A 24,027-nucleotide genomic window follows, 5' to 3' on the forward strand; every position below is an offset into this window, starting at 1 on the left:
CTGGACTGCCATGTTTCTCCCAAATCTGTTTTCTAATATTTGTCATAATTCAGGATAAGCCAATAGCTCCTGCTTTGGTATTATACTTGTGGGACTTGACTTACTTCAGATCATGCTAGCTTTTAAAAGCTACAGCAATCCCAGGAACTGTTACGAGATGCCATAAATCAGAGGTGCTAGTTACAGGTACATCCCTGATGGCTCAGCAAAGCCTGTCTGCATTCTCTCCAAAGGGTATCATTATCCCACAGACCCCAATACTATACAACTCATAACTTGCAGTCTGCTCCACCTTTTCCAGGACTAGCCAGACGTTCAAGGATGGCAATGGGAAAGCAGAAGGGGCGCGTTTATGCTCTTCAGCTTTAGCCACCCAATGCCACTGGCTAACTGAGATGCCTTAAATTGAGTTACATGAGTAATAGCTCCTTTACCTGTCTTTAAATGCCTTCCGGCAGTCAGATTCAGTGCTGAATCACAGATGAGCCTCTAGGGCTCAATGGACATTTCACTGGGCTATGACCTATGTACATGTTGTGTCATCTCACTGTCAGATGATTATTAGGTCACTGAATCAAGTCTAAACTGCATTTTTGGGCAAGGGAACAGGCTTCATTTTTAGATTCAGTAGCAACAGGGGGGAAGAAATGAGTGTGGAAATGATCCCTACACTATTCACAGCTCTGTTTTATTTAACTACTGTAGTGTTACTACACTGATGTTTTTTTGGCATCCTAAAAGTTGCAGAGAGTAAAGGCAGAAAACTGTTCACTTTTAGAAATGATTGTTCTCGCAGAGATGCTGAAACTATTGCCTCTCTTAATTGCCAATAATAAAAGAAAGTCCAATATTTTTGCATAAACATGTGGGAATTATTATAGATGGAGGAGGGGACAAGAGTGAGACCAAAAGGAAAGGGGCTATGAGAGCAGACCAAGTCTGGAGATAACATGATGATTACGTTTTTGTGGTTTCTTCAAAGTCAAAGTGTCACGGGTGAGTGTAGATGAAGGAAGCAAAGGAAAAAAGGTTTGATGATTGGCACAGGCAGTTTTAATGAGAACCGATCTTAATGTCTAATAGTGTGGCATGAGAAAAAAAAATAAAAGAACTTGGGAAGTCAGACATCACCTGACTTTCAGGACCATCAGAAAGTCAGACAGCAACACTTTCGGGGTCTGTGGAGATAGTCCGGAAGGTATACTGACAGGTAAACTGCTTATTTGGTTAATGCTCCTTAACTGTTTTAAGTCCTCTGCAGAGATGTGACACCTTCAGGCTGTGCTGCTAGACTTCAGTTGTTGGCTTTGGTCTTCCAGCTCTCTTCTACCCTGCCTTTCCACTTACTCAATGGAAAAAGACCTTTTTATTTTCTGAAGAAAAAAGCAGAAAGTATGGCATTCCTCTTCACCACTGCATATTAGCTGAGGAACTATTTTCACTGAGTTTGATATGTGTATTGATGTCTAATGTAAATTTAAATCAATTAGTGAGAAGATATCTGCTAGCCATGGATGAACTTTACAAACATCAAAAGGTATGTAAGGCCTTGAAACTCTACAAAACAGGCTTAACAAAGATTTTATGATGAAGCTAATATGCAGACTGGGTGATAGTGAGACACCAGGGAAGACGGTGTTCCCCAGCTCACTTTTCTCCCCAGTTCCTACTGGGCAGGCTGGTGTATGCTTGTTTCTGTGTTTTATATCATCCAGTTTTATTCCCAGTCTGGAGCCCCTCTTACTCCACAACAGCGAGAGTTGTGCCTACAGGTTTCCACTGCTTGAGGTTTAATACCTTCTGCTCCGCTCGCCCACATCAAGCGGGATGCAGTGTGGATGGCAACAGTGGAGAAGCCTGTACAGGTATTTGCCATTTGTTTTGTATTTCCTCAGACTGCTGACTTCATCGCTAAATGTTAATCAAGTTTTTCACCTTTTATTTAAAACATGCTTTAAGCAAGCCAGCACTTCTTCCTATCCTACTTACTATGCATTTCAGTCATGAGATTTCTTTAGAAATATTACCGTTTTCTTTTGGAATTTCTACCTGCTTGTAAAGATGACTCAATTTCTTCTTTTAAGAAGCTCAAAACACTATAAAAGGTCTTATTGTCCCTGCCTAACACACTGATTCATAGTTTCTGTAGCTCATACTCCTGCCTTTATATTACTATATTCCTGGATTTGTTACAGAGAAGCACTTGGGGGACTTACTGAGAAATACAAGCCAGGTATGGTTTTGCTAGACTGATGGAAGAATCGCCAAATCCTGGTCAGAGGAAACACTGAACACAGAGTGGAACACTGAAGAAGGGCAGATTTGGTCTTCTACCTCCAGTTGTCACTCCCTGTTTATATCTCTCATAGGTGGGATCAGGAAGCAGAGCTGGAGAGCGAGTGGGATGCTTTGGGAGAAGCTGGATCACTGTGCTAGTGCTCTCCCGTCATGCAGGAGAGGCCGTGGCACACACGTCCTGAGCCTACTCCTGTTGGAGTCAATGGGACAGGTCTCCCTGCTTTGGGCCTCAAGTTGTTAAAGAGAGGTAGTTTAGCTCAAATTGCGAGGTGAAGAGGGGAGCGGGATAATGTAGCTGCGGTTTCAGGGGGTTGTTTCCCACCCCTGTGACTCTGACAGGAACATTCAGTATGAGGCCCCTGAAAATTCAATTTTTCTTTCTAATGGAAAATGCTTCTTCATCACAGGGTACCCAGCCCAGCACTGCATGTGGACTCGGCGAATTACCAGGCTTTCAAGCGACTCTGCTGCTGCAGTTCCAGCTGCCAGGAAGCGCAGGCAGGAGCATGGGCAACACTGCAGGATGGCTAACACAGCCTGATGTTACAGCTCCGTCTGCTGAACAGTCAAGATCCATATTTGTAGCTGCTGCCACCAGGATGCCTGCAAAGCTTTCATGGGTCAGCAAGCAATGATTTTGAGCCTAATTATTATTGAAGAGAACTCCATCTTGTAGGATTTTGAATACAGTTCCTTTTTTTTTAACTGGTAACAAAAGTCTCTCACATAGCAGAGAAAGGACGGCTGCATGAAGCAGGTGGGAGAAAATTTCCGTTAGGGAAGAAGTCGTGTACTTTATATATTGATAATGTTCCTGAAATGTTTCACTATTACGTGCGAGCCCAATCCTCCAGCGTAATTCAGCAACTGAACAGTCAGTGGGAGGTTTGCATTTTGATTTCAGGGGAAAAAGGAATCACGACTTTGTTTTGTGCAGATTATATGAGCTCCTGAAATCCAATTCTGCTTTCCATATGCAAATAAAGCTTTCACTGGATACAGCTGGATTTATGTTAGGGTTTTCTGAAACAGAGTTTAGCCCACTGAGTTTTTCAGAACAGCCTCAGTATTTTAGATGACTGTTTTATTTTTATGTGTGTGTATGCCATTCTTCACGAAGTGTTTCACAAAGAAGCAGCATGGTTCGCGTGAGTAAATGAGTATGCTGGCCAGCTGAAGAATATTTTCCTATCACTTTTCAAATATGGCTACACTGAAAACCAAAATCATGAGAAACATTTCATGTGAAGAAGAAGTTGGGGCTGATTTCAAGCCACCTGACTTCACTTTGGTTTTGCTCTTTAAAATTACCTAGAAAATACCATAATCTTCTTTTTTGTACAGCTGGATGAGAGCCAGACCTCTGGCTCCAGAGGTAAAGGGCAAAAACTAAAAAAATCCTGTCTGAACAGGCAACTCCACCCTCTTCCCCAAGTCAGCTTGGCCTTTTGACAGAAAGTGAGCTCTGAAGCAAATTCATTCATTGCCTTGTTTTTGGACAAAACTCAAAATTCTGAACTCACACCACAGAGAGACTGTTTCCATGAAATTCAGCACGCTGTTTTATCACTCTTTGTCTTTTCCTATAATCAGATAAAATTAGCATTTGGACTGTGATTAATCAGATTAATCATTTTAATTGCTTTTATCAAAGAGAAAAGCCTGCACTAGAAATGCAGTGTTGTCAAAGGAAGGTGACTGCCTTATAAGCAGAGTCAAGAGGGAGCTCTGTGTTGTGATGCAGCAGTGGGGGGGACTGTTCTAGCCAGGTATCCAAAATAAGAGGGGTTAAATCATCCCCTGAGCTAGATGAGCCCCACCAAAATCAATGAGAGGGAGGGATTAATAAAGGATTCCTCAGAGATAAGAAAATAGGGAGAACGGTCTGTATTCAGTCCACCTACTCCCAAAATAGACTAGGGTTTTGGTCTCCTTCACAGTACATTGTTTCTTCTCCTTTTTTTTTTCTTGATGTTATTTCTTATGCCTCTCTAAACTCTCCAGGCCCTTTTGAGATCACCCACCATGCCACTAGAGACAGATGCAGATTGTGTCCAGATTCAGTGGGGTGGTAGGTGCAGAAAGCCAGAGGTCCTGACACCCCTATAGTTTGATTTAGAATCTGGTCAGAGCACACCCTGGCTTTCTTCTGCTTCTATCATCTTAGCTTTTCTGGCTGCTGAATCAAGGTACAGCTGTGTGTGTGTGGCATGGGATAAAGAGGCTTATTCCTTCCTGGTTGTGGTTTTGCAGGAGCCAGAATAAGAAGACAGACCCAGGAGCTCAGAAGTGCTGCCACATCTGCCTGCTTAGATACAACCTAAGGCTGTCCAGATGCAAGAAAGCCATCAAAAGCTACAACAGCTGATTATCTGCCAGACTTGGGCTCCTGTATGTCAGTGGTGGGAAGTAACGGTGGTACCTCCAAGACATGTCTGATGTATGCATTGCAATTACTTCTTTCCAGTGACTGCATAAGAAACCAAAGTATGAAAGCCCTAAATAATAAAGGATCCAGGAGGATCCAACTTCATATGCAGTAAGATTCATCTAAAATGCCTCATGTGCTAATGTGAGAAGACTGAATATGGCCCAAAGGATTTAGGAAAGCTTAGAAAATAACATTGAGAATGAACAGGTTCAAGACTGAAAGCAGTGTTACTTTCCAACTAAGTCCAGCTCTCATCTACACTTAAGTGCATGCAAGATAAGGTACATGAGTAACCCCTGCATTTCACCAGTCCATTTCACTGTCGGAGACCAGTCTGATCCTGTTACAAACTGGAGAAGCAGGGCTGGCCCCAAGTGGACAAAACTGGTTTTCATCAGGAAGCGTCAGCACATTAAAATCAAAGCTTTACTCTGAGAAGATCCTACTTTCAGTGAAACCAGAGTTGTTCACAGGCACAAGATACAGCTCAGAGCAAAATGGCAAGATCATCACAGCACTTCCTCCCCTTAGGGAAGACACATTCCAGCCCTGCTTAGGCAGACCTGTGCAGCGTGGCTTGGTGCCCAAACCACTGGCTTACAGGATACTCTAGTGGAGCTCCTACACTCTTCATAAATAACTGCATATTCACTGGAATAGGAACATCTTCCATACAGCAGGGGAATGCTATATACCATTAACCACTAACACCAGCGTCTCTGATCTGTGATCCACTCTCATCACCTGCTGTGGGACTTCACTAATAAAATCAGTGACTCCAGCATTCCCAATTACAGTTAAAATAATTTTCATGAGGGAGAATTCACCAAGTTGTTGTGATAGTTCGCTAAGTTTACTGTCCTTTTATCATGACTACATGTTTGACTACATTTGGATCTTTAACTTCAGGCAATGCTATCTATAACACAAGAGGCTCTCACTCACTCACTTAATGTGATTGAAATTATACTAGAAAAAAATCTGTGCCAGCAATCAGATACCTTGATACATTGTATCTGTAATGTAAAAAATAATAAGTTCTTAATCTTAAAAAAAAGTGATGACCTGACCCTGTTATTTTAGTAAACTTTAAAAATTGCCCATTTGTGAGTGCATTGTTTTCTTGGTGAGTAATCCACACAATCATGTAATGCTCTGATTCATTTTGCTACACCATTTTCCATCACAGTAAGTTTGGTCTATCAGGTGGATCCTATCAGATCCTATCAGCCAGGTTTTTGGGGAGGGGCATTGGGGGGGGGTAGAGGTACCTATCTTTAGCAATACCACCACCGCCACCACATGCTTCATTGCATTGTTCTAGCGATAGGCTTCAGCTTGACCTCTGAGGAGATGGTGTTCAACCTCTAGACCAAATTAAAACCAGTGTAGTTCAAAGTTATATGCCGATAGGGAAGTATGAAAGTGCAAGGTAAAATAATTTACTCCAAAAGTCAGGAGGACTAGGTCATACCAAGACAATCAGCAAATCAATGGGCATAAGATATTGAAGGTACAGAAATGTACGTGAAGGCACATAGCACAGGCATGTGAATTTTTGCTGTTTAAAATGTGGTTTCTCAAAAAGCACAACAGACTGCAGACTGGAACAACACAGGACACCAAAAAGAAGAGCAGCATGTGAAGAGCATAAGAAAGAGAAGACAAACGAGAGGGACTAGGAAGGAGCTACCATTGATGTACGTGCTAGTAAGGCAAAACTGAGCATGGACACAAAAATATGTAATCTATCACTGAAGGCACACAGGTCCTCTGGCTCAATTAGTCCTTGCTAATGGTTATGTGGTGGACCTACTACCAGTCTGCTCACCTCTCTCCCTCCTTCTGATTATGGTACTCACCACCATTACTTAAACATCAGGCAAAGAGGGAGATAAACATGGATGGGGATACACCAATGCTGTTACAGTTATTCCAGTCTCTCTTCTAGTCAACTGCCCATCTGAGCATGACTTAGGCATAGATGCAAGAGGAGAAAAACAGTTATTAGCACCTCCTCTCAAAGGAAGGATAAGAGATAAAGGAGATGTGAAGGATGAAAGACCTAACAAAATCCAGCTCTCTATCCAGACCTTTATTAACTCCCTCAGCAGCAAACAAGCCGTCTTCTAGGCTTTAGCTGAAATTAGCTTATGTTTTGCTACACTTTAACAATTCCAAGCTAGCTCCTGTCCCTTGACACAATATCTGAAAATTTACACTCCAAACAGCAATTGCTGTAATAATAACAATACTTACATTTCATCATTTAACCTCATGCTATTCGTTCATGAGGATTAGTGCTTAATTAATTAACAACACTTAGCACTTCCACTTAGCACTTTACCTCTTCAAAGCATTGTACAGATGATACCTAATTAAGGGCAGAGCTCCACAGACACTTCACATCAGGACTTCGCTTTGACAGCTCTGCATCCAAGACTTGCTCACATGGTGTAGCATGAATTCAAGTTGAAAGCCCTATTGACTTCATCAGGGACCAGGTAATGCCCTGGCTATCAAGTGACTATTTTGTAAATTCCTCTTCTTTTCTTGTTGCTCCTGGTTGCTTACTATTCATCCAGGGATCTAATTATTGGCTAATGTGATGGGTGATAACGTGAACCCTGTATTAGTGTTACCTACAAAACCTTCATTCTTCTGTTAGTGAAAACCTTATTCTCAGTCATCTGGTTGAACTGCCTTTGGATTGAAAGTGTGTTAACCACAAAAACATTATAAAACATCAAGCCAGAGTTTTTAAGGGAGATGGTGTTTTCAATCCATCAGTCAAATGCCTGCTATGAAAGTGCCTTTCTTGTAAGCACCCCAGGGTGCTACACAACATTAATAGACAATATAAACACAGAGCTTTTATGGTTCACTTTACAATTGGACATTGACTCTGAACCTGTGAAACAGAAAGGAATTGAATTTCATGACCAAAGAGGATAATGTGCACAGGATTAAGTAGGCAACACTGGTAGAAGCAGGAAAGCAATATGGCATTGGATGCTGATAGAGAGATTAAATTTACAAATAAGAAACAAAGGAATAAAACAATTCTGAGTAAACTCTCATAAAACCAGCAGTAGCACTCAATGCTTCATATCAATCTACTATTTTTTTCAAAGAATCAACCATGCTTACGGGTTTATTCAAAGCCCACTGATTGACTGGGCCCTGACTATGGGAACTGAACAAAGAGAGCCCTAAATATGTAATAGCTCCAGCCAATAGAATTATCCAGACAGTACGGAAAGAAACTTCTGCCGGAGTCAAACTGGAAGAAAAAGAAAACTTTAATCACAGTTCAAGAACTTGTCTAGTGTCTCAGAGGATGTCTTCACAGGGCAGTGCCTAGCAGTGCAGCAGCCTGGGGTGCTGCTGCTCAAACCTGCTCCTGCAAATGATCCAATACAGCAATGCGGCTTCCAGCTCTGAGTGGTGCTGTGGTGTGTCACACACACGTCACAGCTCACATCAGCTTGGTCAAACAGCTTTCTCAGGAAGCCCCTCTTGCCAGATGAGCCACAGCTTGATAGATATTAGAAATTTAAATGGTTTGGTTCTTTGAAAATTGACTGTATTGAACAGAATCTGACCTAATCATTTTGGCACTGCATTCTTCCACAAGGGTAACTGTGTACTGCTAACTGCAATGTGTTTGTGCCCAAAATATGCTGTGTTAGTGTTACTGCTAACTTCTAAAATCCCAGGAGTTTAAAATGAAAAACAGGCCTTATTATCCATTAATATAATTTCATTTAAGCTGCAGATGGATGAGACCCTTGTGGCCATATTGAACCTCAAGCTGAGGATCAGATACTCATCCTAGACTCTTCTGGAGATGTATGTCTGGAATTCAGTACCTGCCTTTCATCTTCCCCCCCAGTCCCCACAAATTCTTTTCCCCTTACTCAGCTTCACTTCACCCTCCAGTATGCCCTTGCCACCAGTTACCACTGTCCAGGACTCCCTTATCTCAGACAACAAACGCCTAGCCAGCCCAACCAGCTAATACCTAAGCCCTCCATCACTTGGTTATCCTGCAGCCCTTTCTAACGTTTATCACCTAGGACACATGCCAGACCCATTCCAGCCTGCCCATGACCACTTCTTCATTGGTTAAGGCTGGGCCCACTGATGCTATATGGTTACATGGAATTAGGTAAATCATGCACTTTTCTTATATGAGTTTTCCTAAACTAACACTCGACAAAACCATCAGCTGTGGTCACTGTTGATCAGGAAAGATACCTGTTAATTAGCATGCACGTTGGATCAGGCCATTAACAAATGCATTGTGAAGCTACTACGGAAGCTGATTCAAGTTATTATCTAGGTAACTGTGCTTCTGTTTCCAGCACAAGGCTGTCATGTGGACCCTTCCAATCACTTTTGTATTTACATTTGCTGTGCATCTGTCCTAGCACCGCCAAGCCCTGATTCTTGCAGGAACACACACTAGATAATTCCTGACTGGGGTCAGCTTCCAGTACTGGAGCTCTGCCGGGTGCAGCTCAAGATGTGAACCAAATGCAGCCATAAAAACACAGTTAAGACAAAAGCCTGGCATTTGGAAGGCAGTTCTCTACTCTGGTGTATGACTAAAATAACTGTTTAGATGACGTATATAATTAGGATTTTAACTCTCTTTCTCCTGTTTTGCTCACCCTCTACAATGAAACAGGTTGGTCTGTTTAGTCTGTCCCACAGTTTTTGCTCATGCTGTCATTACCCTATATTCATACAGTTCTATGGGGTGTTGGGGTTTCAAAGCTTCACAGGACTGCTTATTCATTTCTGCTGTTCATAGTGCTCTCCTAGTAAGAGGTCACAGGGACACAGTCATAGAGTAGTCATCAACAGATACACGGTGCTCGTGAATGTAAGTTCCAGCATGTATTTCCTCCTTGCTTCCAGCCATCGGTGTCTAATGTCATTGGGACAATTTATACTTTCTGGCTCTCAGAACCTCCTACAGCAATGAATTTCACAAGTGATATTGATTGCATTAAGTCGTACGTGTGCTTCCCCTGTTGCTTCATCGGAAGAAAGTGTTCCTGCTGCTGCACTACTGTGGTGCGTAGTATTAGCCTTGCAATTTAGCCTGCACAGGAAGTGCCGGATGGATTGTTTGATGACTTGCAGTACAAGACATCCTAATCTCCTTGCCTAGTGAAATTGCTCTGCACTAGGGTTAATACTGAAGTGCAGGCCAGCTGAAGCTACCTTTAAAGGGTACGCACCAGGGCAAATATGGTTGACACAGTTACATTAGGTATACATTTTACTCATAATTTTATCACTACGCCTGTTCTAAGCACAGCCTTTCAATTAATTTATTCTTAGGACTTGATGTAGACAATATTAAAATATTTCTGACAACGGTATTGTCACAAGTAGCATTACCCATCCCATGCCTCGGATGTCTCACCTTTGTGGTCCACAACTTGACTGTCCAGTCAAATGATGATGTGACAAAGAGATGGGAAAAATCAATTGGACCCACTGCCATGTGACAATTGATTCCTGTGACGGGTCCTTGGTGGCCTTCAAAAATTTCACCAATGCCAGCTTTGCTGCAGGAAAAAGAGACATTTGCGTTCAGAGAGTGATCTAACATCTGGTGATTTAACATCATCTTTCTTTACTCTTAGGTACCTGTTTCCTTTTAAAGTTCCATTTAATCTGTAAATCTCTCTCCTTTCAGTAAGGCTTTTGCCTTCAGAGGTTTACTGCTGTGGGCACAATTAATGCTCAGGATCCAGCACAGGGAGACTTTCTCTTACTTCTGAAGACTTGCCTTACTCCCTTTTATATACAGTGTCTACTACTGTAGCTTGAAATTACATTTATGTATAATTATAAAATAATTCTAAATTGTAATTATACTATAGCTTATGCCTCTGAGTAAGCCATTATCACAAGGAATAACCATTAAAATAAAAATGCAAATATCTTAATGACTTATCATGAGCAATCCTTTTTCTCTTAAATATCTAAAGTAACTTTCCACAGCAATCAAGTCACTAGGAAGAAAATCCTTTTTCACAAAAAGTGAAGGAGCTGTTCCTGTGATCACGTATCATACAGTCATTACTTTGAACATGGGGAGATGTGCATTTCATCGCCCTGAGGCTAGAATAGCTATTAGGAAGGAAAAATACAACACTGTGTAAGAGAGAATGTGCGCAGTTTTCTTCTTCCTGGAAGCAAATGACGCCAGATCAGTTGTCAGTGCTGTCTCCGGCGTACACAGAAAGGGAAATCATGAAATTGTGCTTTTAGTTACATTATAGAAAAATTGCCAATGGAAGAAAATACATTAAAAATAGCCACAGCTCTGACAAGGCTGCCAGTCCTGTGCCAGTGTGAATACAGCGTACCCAAAGAGATGAGGAGCTGCACTGAAGGAAACCGGTCCCTCATATTGCTAGCGTGGTGTCCCCTCACCTCTCCTGTTGACCATGACAGTGTGACCTCACTCAGGCGCCCCTGGCAGCCCTCGCAGCATGTGCTGGAACAGCGGCTGAATTCTGCAGTGCCTCTGCAGTGCTGGGTACAAAACACACCTCTTATTTTATCCCCATCTGTCTGCCATGTAGTTGTCGGGATAAAGGAAGTTCTGGAGTGCTGAGAACACCTTGTGTTATCTGGTGTGCTTTGACACACCTTTCTCCAGAATAACATATGGCTCTCTGCTGTGCTGGGCTGAAGGACACAGGAGCCTCTGGAAATAAAATGGGGATGACAGCAAAAAGCTCTAGGAAAGACAGGCAGGAGCAGAAAAGGAGTGCATTTGTTGATGGTCAGCAGAAGGATTGCTAGAAAGGTGGGCTAACAAGAGGATCTGGCACCTTCCTCCTCTTGTGAGGAACAAACCAGGCATGTCTGAAAGATCAGAAGCGAGAAATGCCCTTGGGCATGCTTCATTTATCCTAGCAGCCTACGACTAATTCAAACCATCAGCAGCCACAGAGCCTATCAGTATAATGCCTACATAGACACAATGCTGCAATACTGTTAGCGGTCAGGCTAAAATAAAAATATTTTAAAACAAAATATATGTAAAACAGTATTTATATAACATTAGGAATGTGTAATAGAAGACTTACAATCTTAAACCAGTGTATTGATGTCTATTCGGTCAACAGAAACACAGTATATGATAAAATATGAATTCAGAGAATATTGCAAACTATTGAAGTGTGGGGGTGAGCTTTAAATCTATCAATCATCAGTGAAAAAAGTTGGTTCTTTACAAAAGCCTTTCAAGCATCGCAGAGGATGAAACTACTACCAGAAGCTAACAGAGCACACTAGCACCCTGCAGATTTACAGGGTGCAAAATAAGGAACTTGCAGTACTAAACTACAGCCCGGGTTATGTGAGGAAGGGATATGAGCACCGTGTGTGAGAGAGCACAGGGTACCAGTCCTGGGAGTGGGTCAGCCTGAGCTTGCATACCCGCGCAGCACAGTGCAGCTACGTCCGTGTTAGCAAATAAACCAGGCAGCAGCCCAGACTGAGGGCAAATGGTGTGGTATGGCTCCTGGCTGTACAACAAAACCCGCTCGCTCTCCTGGCAAGGGTGGGTATAACCAAACTGCCCACCGAGAGCCGGGGCCAGCAGGGCTCAGTCTGTAGCCTGGCTGCGCAGACACAGCCTGCAGTGCTGCGCAGGAATACCCAGCGCTGGATGGCTGTGCACTGGGACATGCATGCTCTGTTTCTCACGTGCACGTGTGCCCATGGTGACTCTTCTCTGACATGTCTGTGAGACTCAAGATGGAGCTGAGGATGGTAAAAAATAAAGTGGATTGCCATCAGTTATGAGTGGTTTAGGCTCGATTACCCTGCAACAAAACTGTCTCCCAGGGCCTGATTCGACGTGCCCAGACATAGATACCTACATCTCAGCTAGCTGTCTAGACCTCTGTCTCACCTCATGGGTGAGAAAGAGGCATTTCTGAGGTCCCAGTCATCTCTTCTTCAGGCAGATGTCTGAAAAAGGTAAAGGAAATCAAACCCTAAGAGCAGTCATTGCTCCCCACCACCTATGCAGGGAGCCTGGGACAACTACCCCAGTGTAACATGCTGTAACACAGATGCTCAAAGTCAGGCGACTCCTGTCCTAGTTGTGTGAAGTAGAACAGTACAGACACCGTTGATCCAAGAGAAAAAAACATGAAACACTCTCCACACACATTTGGCTACCTCATGCTAACACAAGTACACAATGTTATTTAAGTACAAAATGCTGAACATCACCTTCCATGACGACAGGCTGTGTAGACTGTTCCCTCTTCACTGCCAACGACGAAGTTATTGACATCTCCGGTTGGGAAAGCCATTCCTGTAACCGCCACTGATTTGGACTTATTGTACACCAGCTCCATGCTCTCCTACCAAAACAGGTCTTCGTTATTATTTTGTGATCATCCTTTTGTTTGGCTGGATTTTTTTTTTCTAATTAATTTCTAAATGTCACACAGGGTAGCAGGAGGGGAAGAAGAAATCATTTGGCCCAGCCACAGGACTTTGGTTTCTACATAGGACATATTGTGAGAAGATGCAATGTCACAAACTAGGATGCACTGCTCCTGCCATCCCTGCCGCTGTGTGTCACATGTTTGAGAGCGTCTGGAAGGCACTGGTCTTTGCTACATCATCTTAAATCAGGCAGAGATGACAGGTGAGAATTTAAAATCTAATGGTGCAGAAACTGAAGATAATACCTTAATGGTTACACTTGCCAGCCCCAGGCTCTAATAAAACATGCAATACCCTTCTATTTACAAACATTTTTGAAATCAGTTGTTTGTCAGGAAACACGTGTAATATTGTGTGCACCTGCAGCATTTATCAGACTGTGCCATTTGTCTCTTTGCAGAACAACATTAAAAAGTTGGGGTCCCGTCATTCTAAGCGTTGCTTTTCAGGGATTTTCTGAGGTAACCTTAAACACTCTCTCCACCATCAAGCTACAAAACAGCAAGCATATTTTCTTTTTTCATTTGGTCGCTATATTTCAAAGTAAATCAGCATGCCCTTTTTTTGCTATTGCAAGTACAACCAGCATGAACAGTTTGTGGCCACTGCAAGATGCGTACGCTTTGAGCAGATTTTGCACAACTTTTTGGTTGTTCAGCCTAAATGTTGTAACCCAAGAATCCACAAAGAGGCTGAAAGATTTAGCAATTTTCTTTTTTAGCTATTTAAGTGGGTGTGTTTTCTATGTTTAAAATGTCTAAGCTGCTATTCTCCTAGGGCCCAAGCCTGTAGTGTTTTTCTCAGAAGGACTTTTTGCTGTAGCTAAAGAAAGTGGGCATCCCTGTGAGAGGAGAGGGCTGCAAATCCATAGAGTAATATTTTTGCTTGGTTTATACTTTTCTTTAAAACACATTTGGTTCTACCAAAAAGGCAAAACAAGACCTGGAAAATTCATTGGCAGAGCACCTGTGGACCATATATTTCTGTGAAAATCTTCTGGAGTGAGATCATCATTTAGTGTCTCTGTGGAGACGCGGCCAGATACTGTGGTATCCCAGCACCTATACCATGGCTGTACCCGAGTGCTCTGGATCTGTGTCTTTGGAAAGCTTCAGACCAACACACATCAGCAACACTCTACTCCTCCCAACTTAAAACTATGACATGTAGCTTGACGTCAAGTCCTGTGCTTTTCTTTCTAGATCACCATGAGCCATGCGCCAAACTCAGCGTAATGTGAGGTGTGTTCCCATCCTTGTTGAAGGCCAGTTTTGGAGCAGGGAAATTCCACCTAAGTGATGAAGTACCGGAACTGAGATGTTCACAAATCTGTGCATCAAAATCTAGTATTCCAGTAAGTGAATAAAGAAGGGTGGGATTTATCTTCTTGATGTTTAAGTGAGAAACTGGGGAAGGGATTCAGAAGCCTAAACATAGATGTTTGGGCCATTTTAGATGCCTCCACTTCTGTTCCAGAAGAGTACTGGTTTCTTATAGTCCAGGACACAACTACCAGATCCATACTGTTGCCTTAGATGAGCATGAGCAACATGATCTAACTTTGAAGTTGGCCTCACTTTGAGTAGGGGAGTAGATGGGATGATTTCCAGAAGCCCCTTCCACCCTAAGACTTGACAGTTCTGTACCCCAGGGTGAGTATCTGAAATGGTATTTCACACTAGGATGGGATGAGTCGTCCTCCAGAAGTGCTCAGTCTCTTTCTACATTAACTGTAAAGGGAACTCAAATTACTAGCTTAGACTTGACACGGACCTAACTTTTAGATGGCTAAGGTTAGGAGAGAGGAGTCCCACCTCTTGTGTCAACACTGAAAAGCAAATAATTTGATAGTAATTGCAAATTAATGCATGATTAATGGATGATTAGTGGAATCATTAAGAGGAATTTCTACGCAGCATTTTGAAACAAGATCAGATCCTATGATGCTTAGTAAAAATGATATTAAATTTTTTTTTCTAAGAAATTCTGTATAAAAAAATGAGTGATGTATTGGAATAGAAAATATAATACTCCAGAAGATAACACTTAAAAGATGCTTTCCATAGACCTTTTTCAGCATCAGATTCTTTGTTTAGTTTCTATTATTGTAATCACTAGTAGTTTGGACATTTTTCCTGGGTTTCCTTTAATTTATGATACTAAGGGGGGCAGGGGTGGGGGGTGGGGTGGGGGGGAGACAATAGTAGCAAACATTCCAGAGGGGGAAAATCAGTTCTAAAACTTTTGATTTGCATTTTTTGTTCCTTTGGCTACTGAAGGCAGGCAGCAAAGTAAGCTTCCTGACTGTGTGCCTTGGAAACCCATAGTGCCTAGGGTGTGTTCAGCAGCAGTGCAATCTAGTCCATATTTGTTAAACAATGCTGTAGAGTAAGTACAATTTATACCACAAGCGACTTCTGTAATTACCGTGCTTTAAAATGGGTTATTTCATTTTCACTTGAAACTGACCTATGTATTAACGTATTACAATAATTACACGATTTGTGGTAAAGGAAATGGGTTTTGGCTCTTAGCAGAGACTGCTGGAAGCAAGCTGTACTCTTTCAAGTGCATCCATTGGTTTTAGTTTGTATAGGACGTGAGGTTTTGGCTTTTAGGAGCTGTGTTCCATTAAGCAGGTATCCTGTTCTACCAAAGGTGCTTTTTTTATTACCCTGTGTAGGTGAAAACAAACCCACCTGTGGAGTTGAGAGCATGTCCAGGCTCCAGGAGCACATTTTGCCATCCGTAGAGACGGTAATGAGATTGTGGGCATTCTGTGTTCCAACTACATTCACACAATACACAGGATGCTGAAAACACATTAACACTGGAAATCAGAGAGCCATTCTCACATTTTCCTGAACAAATTTCTAATGTCTCATATGTTATTTTAAAGAATGATTAAGTAGTCACATAATGCCTGGAAAATACAGGACTTGGCTTTTGCCAGATAGGAATTGTTTTTTGTTTTTTGTTTTTTTTAAATATAAATTTTAAGAGGTACGTTATAGAGGTGGAAATGTTTTCAAAGTTTCATTTTCCTCATAATAAAACAACCCAGCTGAGTAATGCTGTGAAAATACTGAATTATGTGGATGAGATTTCACCCACAGGGACATATATCATTCTACTGATGGCTTTTGACACTGAAAATAACTGGCAGAAAGAGGCAAATTGTCCAAATGGAATCAAAATGAAAACTTCAGTCAAGAAAACAGCTGCATAAAACTTGAACTTTTCCAGAATTTAGCTTGCATTCTATATATTTGCAAATGTACTCCAGTTGAAAAACATGAACAAGTATATCAGCATTCTTCAGCATTAGCCAATATATATTTTTAAATCTGTCATTATAAATGTGGAGTGACTAAATTTAGGGTTTTACAACACCTGGTTCACCATAGCATAGTCATTCCATGGAGGCTGAATTCCACTTAGTATGCAATGATGAAACTTGGCCTATTAATTTTCCAAGGAACCTGGTAACATTTTGAGCCTAAAGCGTCATCTGATATCTGATGGTGACATATGAGGGATGGTTCAAGTTCAGCAATCTCCAGAGTGAAAAATCAGTCAGACTGAACAATAAGATTTAATTTCCTTTGACCAGTACAAGTGATACTGCTGAGTTAAGCATAAGACATATACACAAGTCAAGCAAAGAAAAATTGTATTTCTCTGCCTCTTTTGCCGATGAATAGAAGATCTGAGCCTCCAGGAAGAAAAAATACTTTTCACTAATATTTTCCTATTTAAAGAAAATTAGGACCAACTTACAAGAGAACCCTGTAGAGCTTCTAAGCCAACTCCATGTGGGGTTAGAAACCTAGCATTTGCTCCTGCTGAAAGGAATGGCAGAACTACCACTTATTTTAGACTACTTTAAGATCCAGCTGCAGGTCACCTACCCAGTCAGTAGGGAAGGGCAGAAATCTTCAGAGCACTGGCTAGCTCTCAGGTTCAATACCTGAGTGGGCCCAGTAAATACCCTCTCCCAAAGTGCAAAAAGGGCAGCATCTGAATGCACAGTGTGTGCACACACCAAAGATAGACTCAGCAATTGCTGCTGAAATGGTACCTTGTGCTTGGAGACCACCTGTACACACCAGTAAGTCACAAGGTCCATTCTGATGCTGATTTTTCGCTTTCTCTCAAGATGGTCAGGCACCTGGTTTCCCCCAGACCATCAAATGGACCCCAATGTGTCCCTCACATGTGTCTCACGCTATTACCCTCGTATGATGGACCATCTTTCTGCTTAGTGGTGAGCTAATGACCCCAGTGCTAAACATGATTAGCACATACTGATGTGTGAAATAAGCATAGACCTATTTTTTCATGGGTGTTTGACCTCCAGTAGTCCAAACAGACAGGGACAGAGTGGGTGGGAGGAAGCTACAGCAAGCAGTGGAGTATCTAGAATATTTAGGGGGGAGGGAGAGAGCGAGCCATGTCTTCCCAGCAGCACCTCAGTGTGCCAGGTCTGGCTTTAATCAGGGCTACCAGCCGCCAATTTCATGTGCAATAAAACTCATGGCAGAAATTAAAAGACGTAAGGAAAATGGATGAAAAAGACAACCAACTGTACGCAACAGAAAGTCTAAACAGGCTCCTTCCTTTCAAAGAGTCGCTGCCAGCTTGCTTTTATTTATTTTGGAAATGAAATCATCATGCAAAAGGGTTTTGTCTTAATTAAAATTTCCTGTTGTCCCAACTGCAGATGTGTGGTGGGTGTGAAAGGAAATTAGTGAGTAAGCTGCGGGTAGAATTCTCTTTCCTGGTGAATCCAGGCGGCAATCAGTTATACTAAACTTCAGGAAGGTTTAAGTCAGTGATAACACCACACTCTGTTTCAAATAAACAAAGTGAGAGAAAGAAAAGAGAAAAATCCTTTTTTCACGTATGGCATAAATTCAAATTTTAAAATTACTATTCAGCTCACGTATGTAGCAGTACATAAAGTAACACTGCTACAGTAGAGTTGTCTTAATTTAATCATTTTTTTCTTGGCAGCTAGGATTCGAGCCAGCCTTTTGCAACTAAGACTTCATTTACAGTTTCTGTAAGTGATTCCTGTATATGAACATAAAGTAAGCACTTTTTTATTGTAAAATCTGATCACTCTTTAGAAATATCATGCTTCCTCATGTTAGACTGTGTAAACACTTATTTATACCAACCCACGACAGCACGTAAAGTGCCCATCCACAACTGAAAGTTATTTATTTATATTTGTCAAAAGCAAAAATGTCACATATTGCAATAATAAAACTAGTTTAATATATAATTCCAGGAGGTACAATTTTGTCTTAAACATTTTTGGAGTGTAAACAAATTACTTCCCATTAATCTTTTCTTTTCCACTAGATTTTGAGTCCCAGTTGTTCAATTTTCAGTGATAAGTCAGCTTCTTGCCACTAGTTTTCTGGTCTGCTACATCTCTAAATTGCACTTCCAGGAGGGACCGTTTCTTTTCATGCAGATTGAACAACATTACTGGCGACAAAACGAGCAAAAACATTAGGGAAATTAAAACCAATGTTGAAGTTGCAACCCACAGAACAGATCATTAGATTATTACATCAACATTCATGATAGCGGAAATTTAGGGAACAGTATTTGTACTGCCTGGCTCACTAAGCGTGTCTGTATGTACCTGTCATTTTTTAACATAAGAAATTTGCCATCATAATACTGGCCCCACACTGAATCTTTTGCATTAATTCATGTGGCATGGCTTCTAGAGTTGTCTTTTAACTCTGGGGATTATGTTGTCACAGTCAACTAAAAGCTGAACCTTGATCTGCAAATTCCAAAGATAAGAATTGTAAAAGCTGGAGGTGCAAAAGACCTATCACTTTGTCTGATCCTTCACTCTGCTAGAACAAGATTATTATCTTATCTCTCAGAGTGCTTTGTGTAGTTCAGTTTCTTATGTTTCAGGAAATCTGCATTTTTCTGCATTCTTATATCGTACTATTACATTTTCCTTCTCCTTTCAGCCTGTATTTTCTTTTCCGCTTTCCACTCAGGAACGGTCCCAAGCCCCCTCCCAAGATGAGATATGTTTACCATCCACAGAGTACACCTCCCAGCTCCTATGAAGAGGCTGCCTGAGCCCAGACTCTGGAAGAGGAGAGCTCAAGAATGCACAGCGTCTTAGTGCAGGATGGACTGGAGGTCAGCGCCATAGCAGAGTGAGGACACTTTAGCAGGCAGTCCGGGTTTGTCTCTTACTCCAGCACAATATGAGTACTTTGCAATGTAATGGAGTCTTCTACCACAGACATCATCTTTGAATCACAGAGAAACTCTCTTCCTTCTCAGGCATTTTGTGCTACTGTTCTGCCTATTTATCTCCCAGGCATCACCAGAGCCCTGTGCCTGCATCAGTATAGCTGCAGGTATCTGTGTGTGTTGGCAAAATGCTCTTCCACATCATTCTATTGAAACAAACTCCCCCTCACTATGCAAGCTCTGCCCTATGCATTTATGTATTGCTTTATTGGAAAACAGAAGCAAACTGCCCCACTCTCTTCAAGGGCACCAGTGTCTACTTACAGGACCCCGCTGAGACCACTGTAGGTGCCTAATCTGCTTCAAAAGAGAAGCTCGTGTACAATGATTCAAGTTGCCTGCCATGCTGGACTGACAGACACACAGTCCCTATAGTGATCTGGCTCTCAGGCAATGGAGAGCAAGAGTCATAGTGCCACTGTGCTGGCACAAAGGTGCCTCACTCAAGTGTTGTAATTGATCCTGCTCTCTTCCTTGGAAAGGAGGATAATCTCCAGACCTGACCATACAAAGTGTGATGGTTAAGCACTTACAGGAGGTGGTTATACATCTCTCTTACCTATTTCTTTCGCTTCAAGGGCCACACTTTCATCTGTGTGGCAACCAGCGTTGTAGACACAACAGTTCCACTTCCCTGCTGACCATTTCCTCTACAGAAAGGAGGAGGTGATTTTTATCCTTACCGTGTGAGCAGCAGCAGACAAGGGAGTTCTCTGAACCGGAGTGCGCCTGTGACTGCGATTATCCCACAAGACAATTTGGCCAGAGTATGTTCCACCAACAACCAGGTTTGGGTGAAAGCGGGCAAAACAGACAGACATCACGGAGGACTGGAGTAAAACAGGTAGAGAAGAGAAGGGTTACATGGTCAGTCATCTTCAGTTCTCTCCTTGAGGAAGCATATTGTAATTAGCATTTTGTATTTTAGAAATCACTGTATGAGCTCTATTAATATTCCTTGCACACCAGTGATTCTACTAAAGCCAACAGGACACATGCAAAGAGCTAATTTTGACCCTAAAACGTGTAGTTCCTTTGGTCCTAGGGAAAATATGCACCATAGGATGGGTCTTAGCAGGATGCTAAAAACCTGAGATAACCTCTCCATGACAGTGATGGAAAAGTGCCAACCTGGCAGAGGTTGGCATACTGGGCCATGGTTTCCCATCAGGGAGAGCTCTTCCCCTGTTGCTCCTCTAGCTTTTAACTCTCAAACAATTTGAGGTAGTTTGTGAGAGACCCTCTAAAGTTCACCTCAAGGTGTGCTGCCTTGAGAGCATCAGGTGACAAGCCACGTCTCATTGTTGGACCAATGACTGATTTCTCTGCTACAGAGAGATCCTCTTCTAATAGCAGAGGGCATCACACTTTCCCTTACCCTGTTTGAGCAGAAATTAGTTTTTCCTCATTTTAGTGACAGCTGAGTTGCCTTTGTGTATTTTCTTTAGCTGGGGATGCTGATGAGCCAGACTGGTGTCATGGTTACCCTGGGTATCTGGCAGAGTGCCCCACAAGCCAGTATGGAGATGAGTATCTATCCCAACTACGGCCTTCCAGTCTCTTTAAAATAACATACAGCATCTGAAGTCCTCAAGGGAGCAGTCCCCAGAACCTTCATGTGCCAACAAGCTACAGCCAAGAGCAATAAGCTGTAACTCCTTTAAGTTCTCCATCCTCTTTCTAAAGAATTATTTCCCATTTTTATATAATTGGTCCTGGATGTTATGTCTTTGTTTTATGCAAATTGGAAAGCAAAACTTAGAGCATTTATATAATTTCCTGAGAATTCACACACTAATAAAGACAGTTTGCAAACAGAAGCAAATGTCATTTTTTTCATGGGCAGTTTTAGTGACGCTTACAAGCCACGGAGCAAGACTTGAACTGCTGCAGCAATTACCGTCAGAAAGTTAAATTCACTGTTAGTAGTCACATTCTTAAAAATCCATTTTCTGGCTGTTTCCAATGAGTTTTGGTAACAAATCTTTGTTATAGTTTAATGACTGGATATTTTGAAGTGGTGATGTTCCTATGTGTGAACCCATTTTACTCAATGACAAAAGGTTAAATAAATTACCATATTTTAGTTGCATAAAAAGCATTGCAGACATTTAAGTAAACTTTGTTGAATTGGGAACATAGGAGCTGCCAAGCTGAACTAGACCCAGTGTCTACCTAGCTGACAACCCTGTCTCTGGCAGGAGTAGATGAAGTTGTAAGAACTTTGACATGGGCAGATGTGTTGTCTTCTTTCCTTACTGCTCCTCCTCCTGATTTGTAGTGGCTAGAGATTGGTTTGAATTCTTACACTTGAGATTTACAACCCCTTCTGACAGGGCTAGAATTAATTATGCTAACTCTTGATGTCTGTAATTAGGTTAATAAGAATAAAGCAAAATGTGAAGTTTAAATAGTTTTTACTGAATTCATGTAGCTGCCTGATATCTATTGTTTAAAGTCAGATTATATGCTTTTTTCTTCCCCTTTCTGGATTCTCATGGCTGTTCACTTGACATCTTTGATCCCTTCCCTTCTTGACTAAAGCTTTTGCGTACTTTTCTCTGATGTTATATAGTCTAGTATCTAATGACTAGATGACTAGTATACATAATTGCCTGTTCTAGTCCACATCTATCTAAGCGCTTGACCATAATTACACTATGGTCAGTCGTAGCAATAAAAGGTAGCTTCCAAACACCATTTCCAAAGGACCTATTAGCTTTACAGATAAGAAAACCCACCTCTGAGTAACAGGACTTTGGTACTGCTAAGAGGGGCTGAAAACTCAGCTACAATGCAGCTGCCATCCAGTTTCCACAGATCCCCCATACATTATAATTAAAACGACCCTAAGCACATGTTCTACATTTTATCTCTTTGTTTAATGGCTTCATGAGTTGTTTTAATCAACCCCTCTCATTCCTTATAACTAAGCTGACAGATATTCTTACAAGAAGTGAAATAGCCAGCTGATTTTACAATAGTACAGCTCCACCACCATGTACACTCCGCAGCAGCTACAAGGCTCCACATGTATTTTAAGAAACCCCAATTCAAACAGTCATTCCACAACAAAGTTCTCAGTTTGTCCGAAACAAACTTGGGAGACTCTGAAGCAGGGCAAAGAAGCCAAGTGGACAGTGTATTTTTAAATGTTGTGTTTTCATGGTTAGCATGTTTTTGAATTCAGAATCCCAGAATACAGTTGAATGGTCAGGATATAAACTGCTAAAGTGTGTTTTTCATAAAGTTCAAAAATAACCTACAGACATGACATGGACTTAAGCCCTCTGAGCTGCTTCTAGTTTTATATATTGCTCCAAAGTAACTTGCATTCTTCAACTGATGAAATGTTCACATCCTTTTAATTATGTCAATATTATTTTTCTACTGAGGAACAACTTCTGTCAAATATTAGAATTTAACAATTTAAAGACTCCACTCCATAGCACTTAATAAAGTGATTATTTTCTTAAAGTTAATGGCAGTACTCAGATGAGTAAGGGCTGTAAGATCCAACCCATTCATTTAACAACTTTAGAAGCATTCATTTCTTAGCCTTAATGCAAGAGAGCAGCAGACAGGTCTTCAGTCTGTCTGAACAGCTCTGTGCTCAAGGACAGCAGCAGAAACCATTCCCTGTAAGCCTCTCCTGCCTCCAGGCTGCCTCTTGTTTGCCGATTCAAGCAGTCTTGCTCCTCTAAAACAGTTTTGCCACCACCTTCAAAAGAGGAGGAACTAGTGCATGGTCAGGTTTTAAAGTAACAGTGTATCCCTCTTTGCACTTCTACCACACCTTTCTAGGGAAATCTCAAGGCACTTTCCAGTAACGGCGGTAAAGCTTCCCAGTTTTTCAGTTAGGCTTATTTTATATGCGGTAGGTGCTTAGTTACCCATTGCAGAGGACAGAAGCAGCAACACTGCATAAAGAAATGTAAGTGGGATCATGTCAGAAGGCAATTTCACAGGGAGTTTAGTGTCCACACTATAAAAGCGGCATATAGAAAAGGAGGTTCCCAGCGTCATCTTTTTATGGATGCCGCAGAGCATCTGTGTCTGCAAGCTGTCAGGACCCGCAAGAGACAGGCAAACCCCAGTGTTTGGTCACCTTCATTTCTCTGAATTGCTCTTGTGCAGTGAATCATTTCATTATTCACTTTAGCTTAATGCTCCAGCATTTTCTCGCTCTATGCAAATACAGTCTACTGGATTTAGCTTTCTCTGTCCTTAACTTTCTCAGCAACCCTACTAAAGTATTTCTGGTACTTTTGGCTTTGTGATCTTCCACCCAGATTTTCTACTCCTGTACCTTGGTGATGGCTTTCTGGTGGATGCCACCACGCTGGTGCTGCTGCCTCACCCCTGTGCATGCTCTGCCTGTCCGCGGAGGCAAGCAGCTCCCAAAGGGCCAGACGAGTGAGCCTGGATTAGCTCCAGGTGAGAGCACTGCCCAGGCAAAAGGGAGAGCCAGGCCCAGGCTGGTAAACCTGAGATTTTTG

The 24,027-nt window shown here is 41.8% G+C and overlaps 1 protein-coding gene across 5 annotated transcripts in view; it reads right to left on the minus strand.

Annotated features, from left to right (window-relative positions):
* Window positions 1-24,027, minus strand: part of DYNC1I1 (dynein cytoplasmic 1 intermediate chain 1) — a 181,743-nt gene that overhangs the window by 32,698 nt on the left and 125,018 nt on the right. For all 5 annotated transcript variants that reach the window (XM_068404650.1, XM_068404648.1, XM_068404651.1 and 2 more), the window contains 4 exons: window positions 20,212-20,358; window positions 15,928-16,041; window positions 13,007-13,140; window positions 10,170-10,314 (listed from right to left, as the gene is read on the minus strand). In XM_068404650.1, coding sequence (XP_068260751.1) covers window positions 10,170-10,314; window positions 13,007-13,140; window positions 15,928-16,041; window positions 20,212-20,358 — 540 coding nt within the window. The remainder of the gene's footprint in view (window positions 1-10,169; window positions 10,315-13,006; window positions 13,141-15,927; window positions 16,042-20,211; window positions 20,359-24,027) is intronic.

The sequence above is a fragment of the Nyctibius grandis genome, chromosome 7, assembly GCF_013368605.1.
Source record: "Nyctibius grandis isolate bNycGra1 chromosome 7, bNycGra1.pri, whole genome shotgun sequence".
In the NCBI taxonomy this organism is placed as follows: Eukaryota; Metazoa; Chordata; class Aves; order Nyctibiiformes; family Nyctibiidae; genus Nyctibius; species Nyctibius grandis.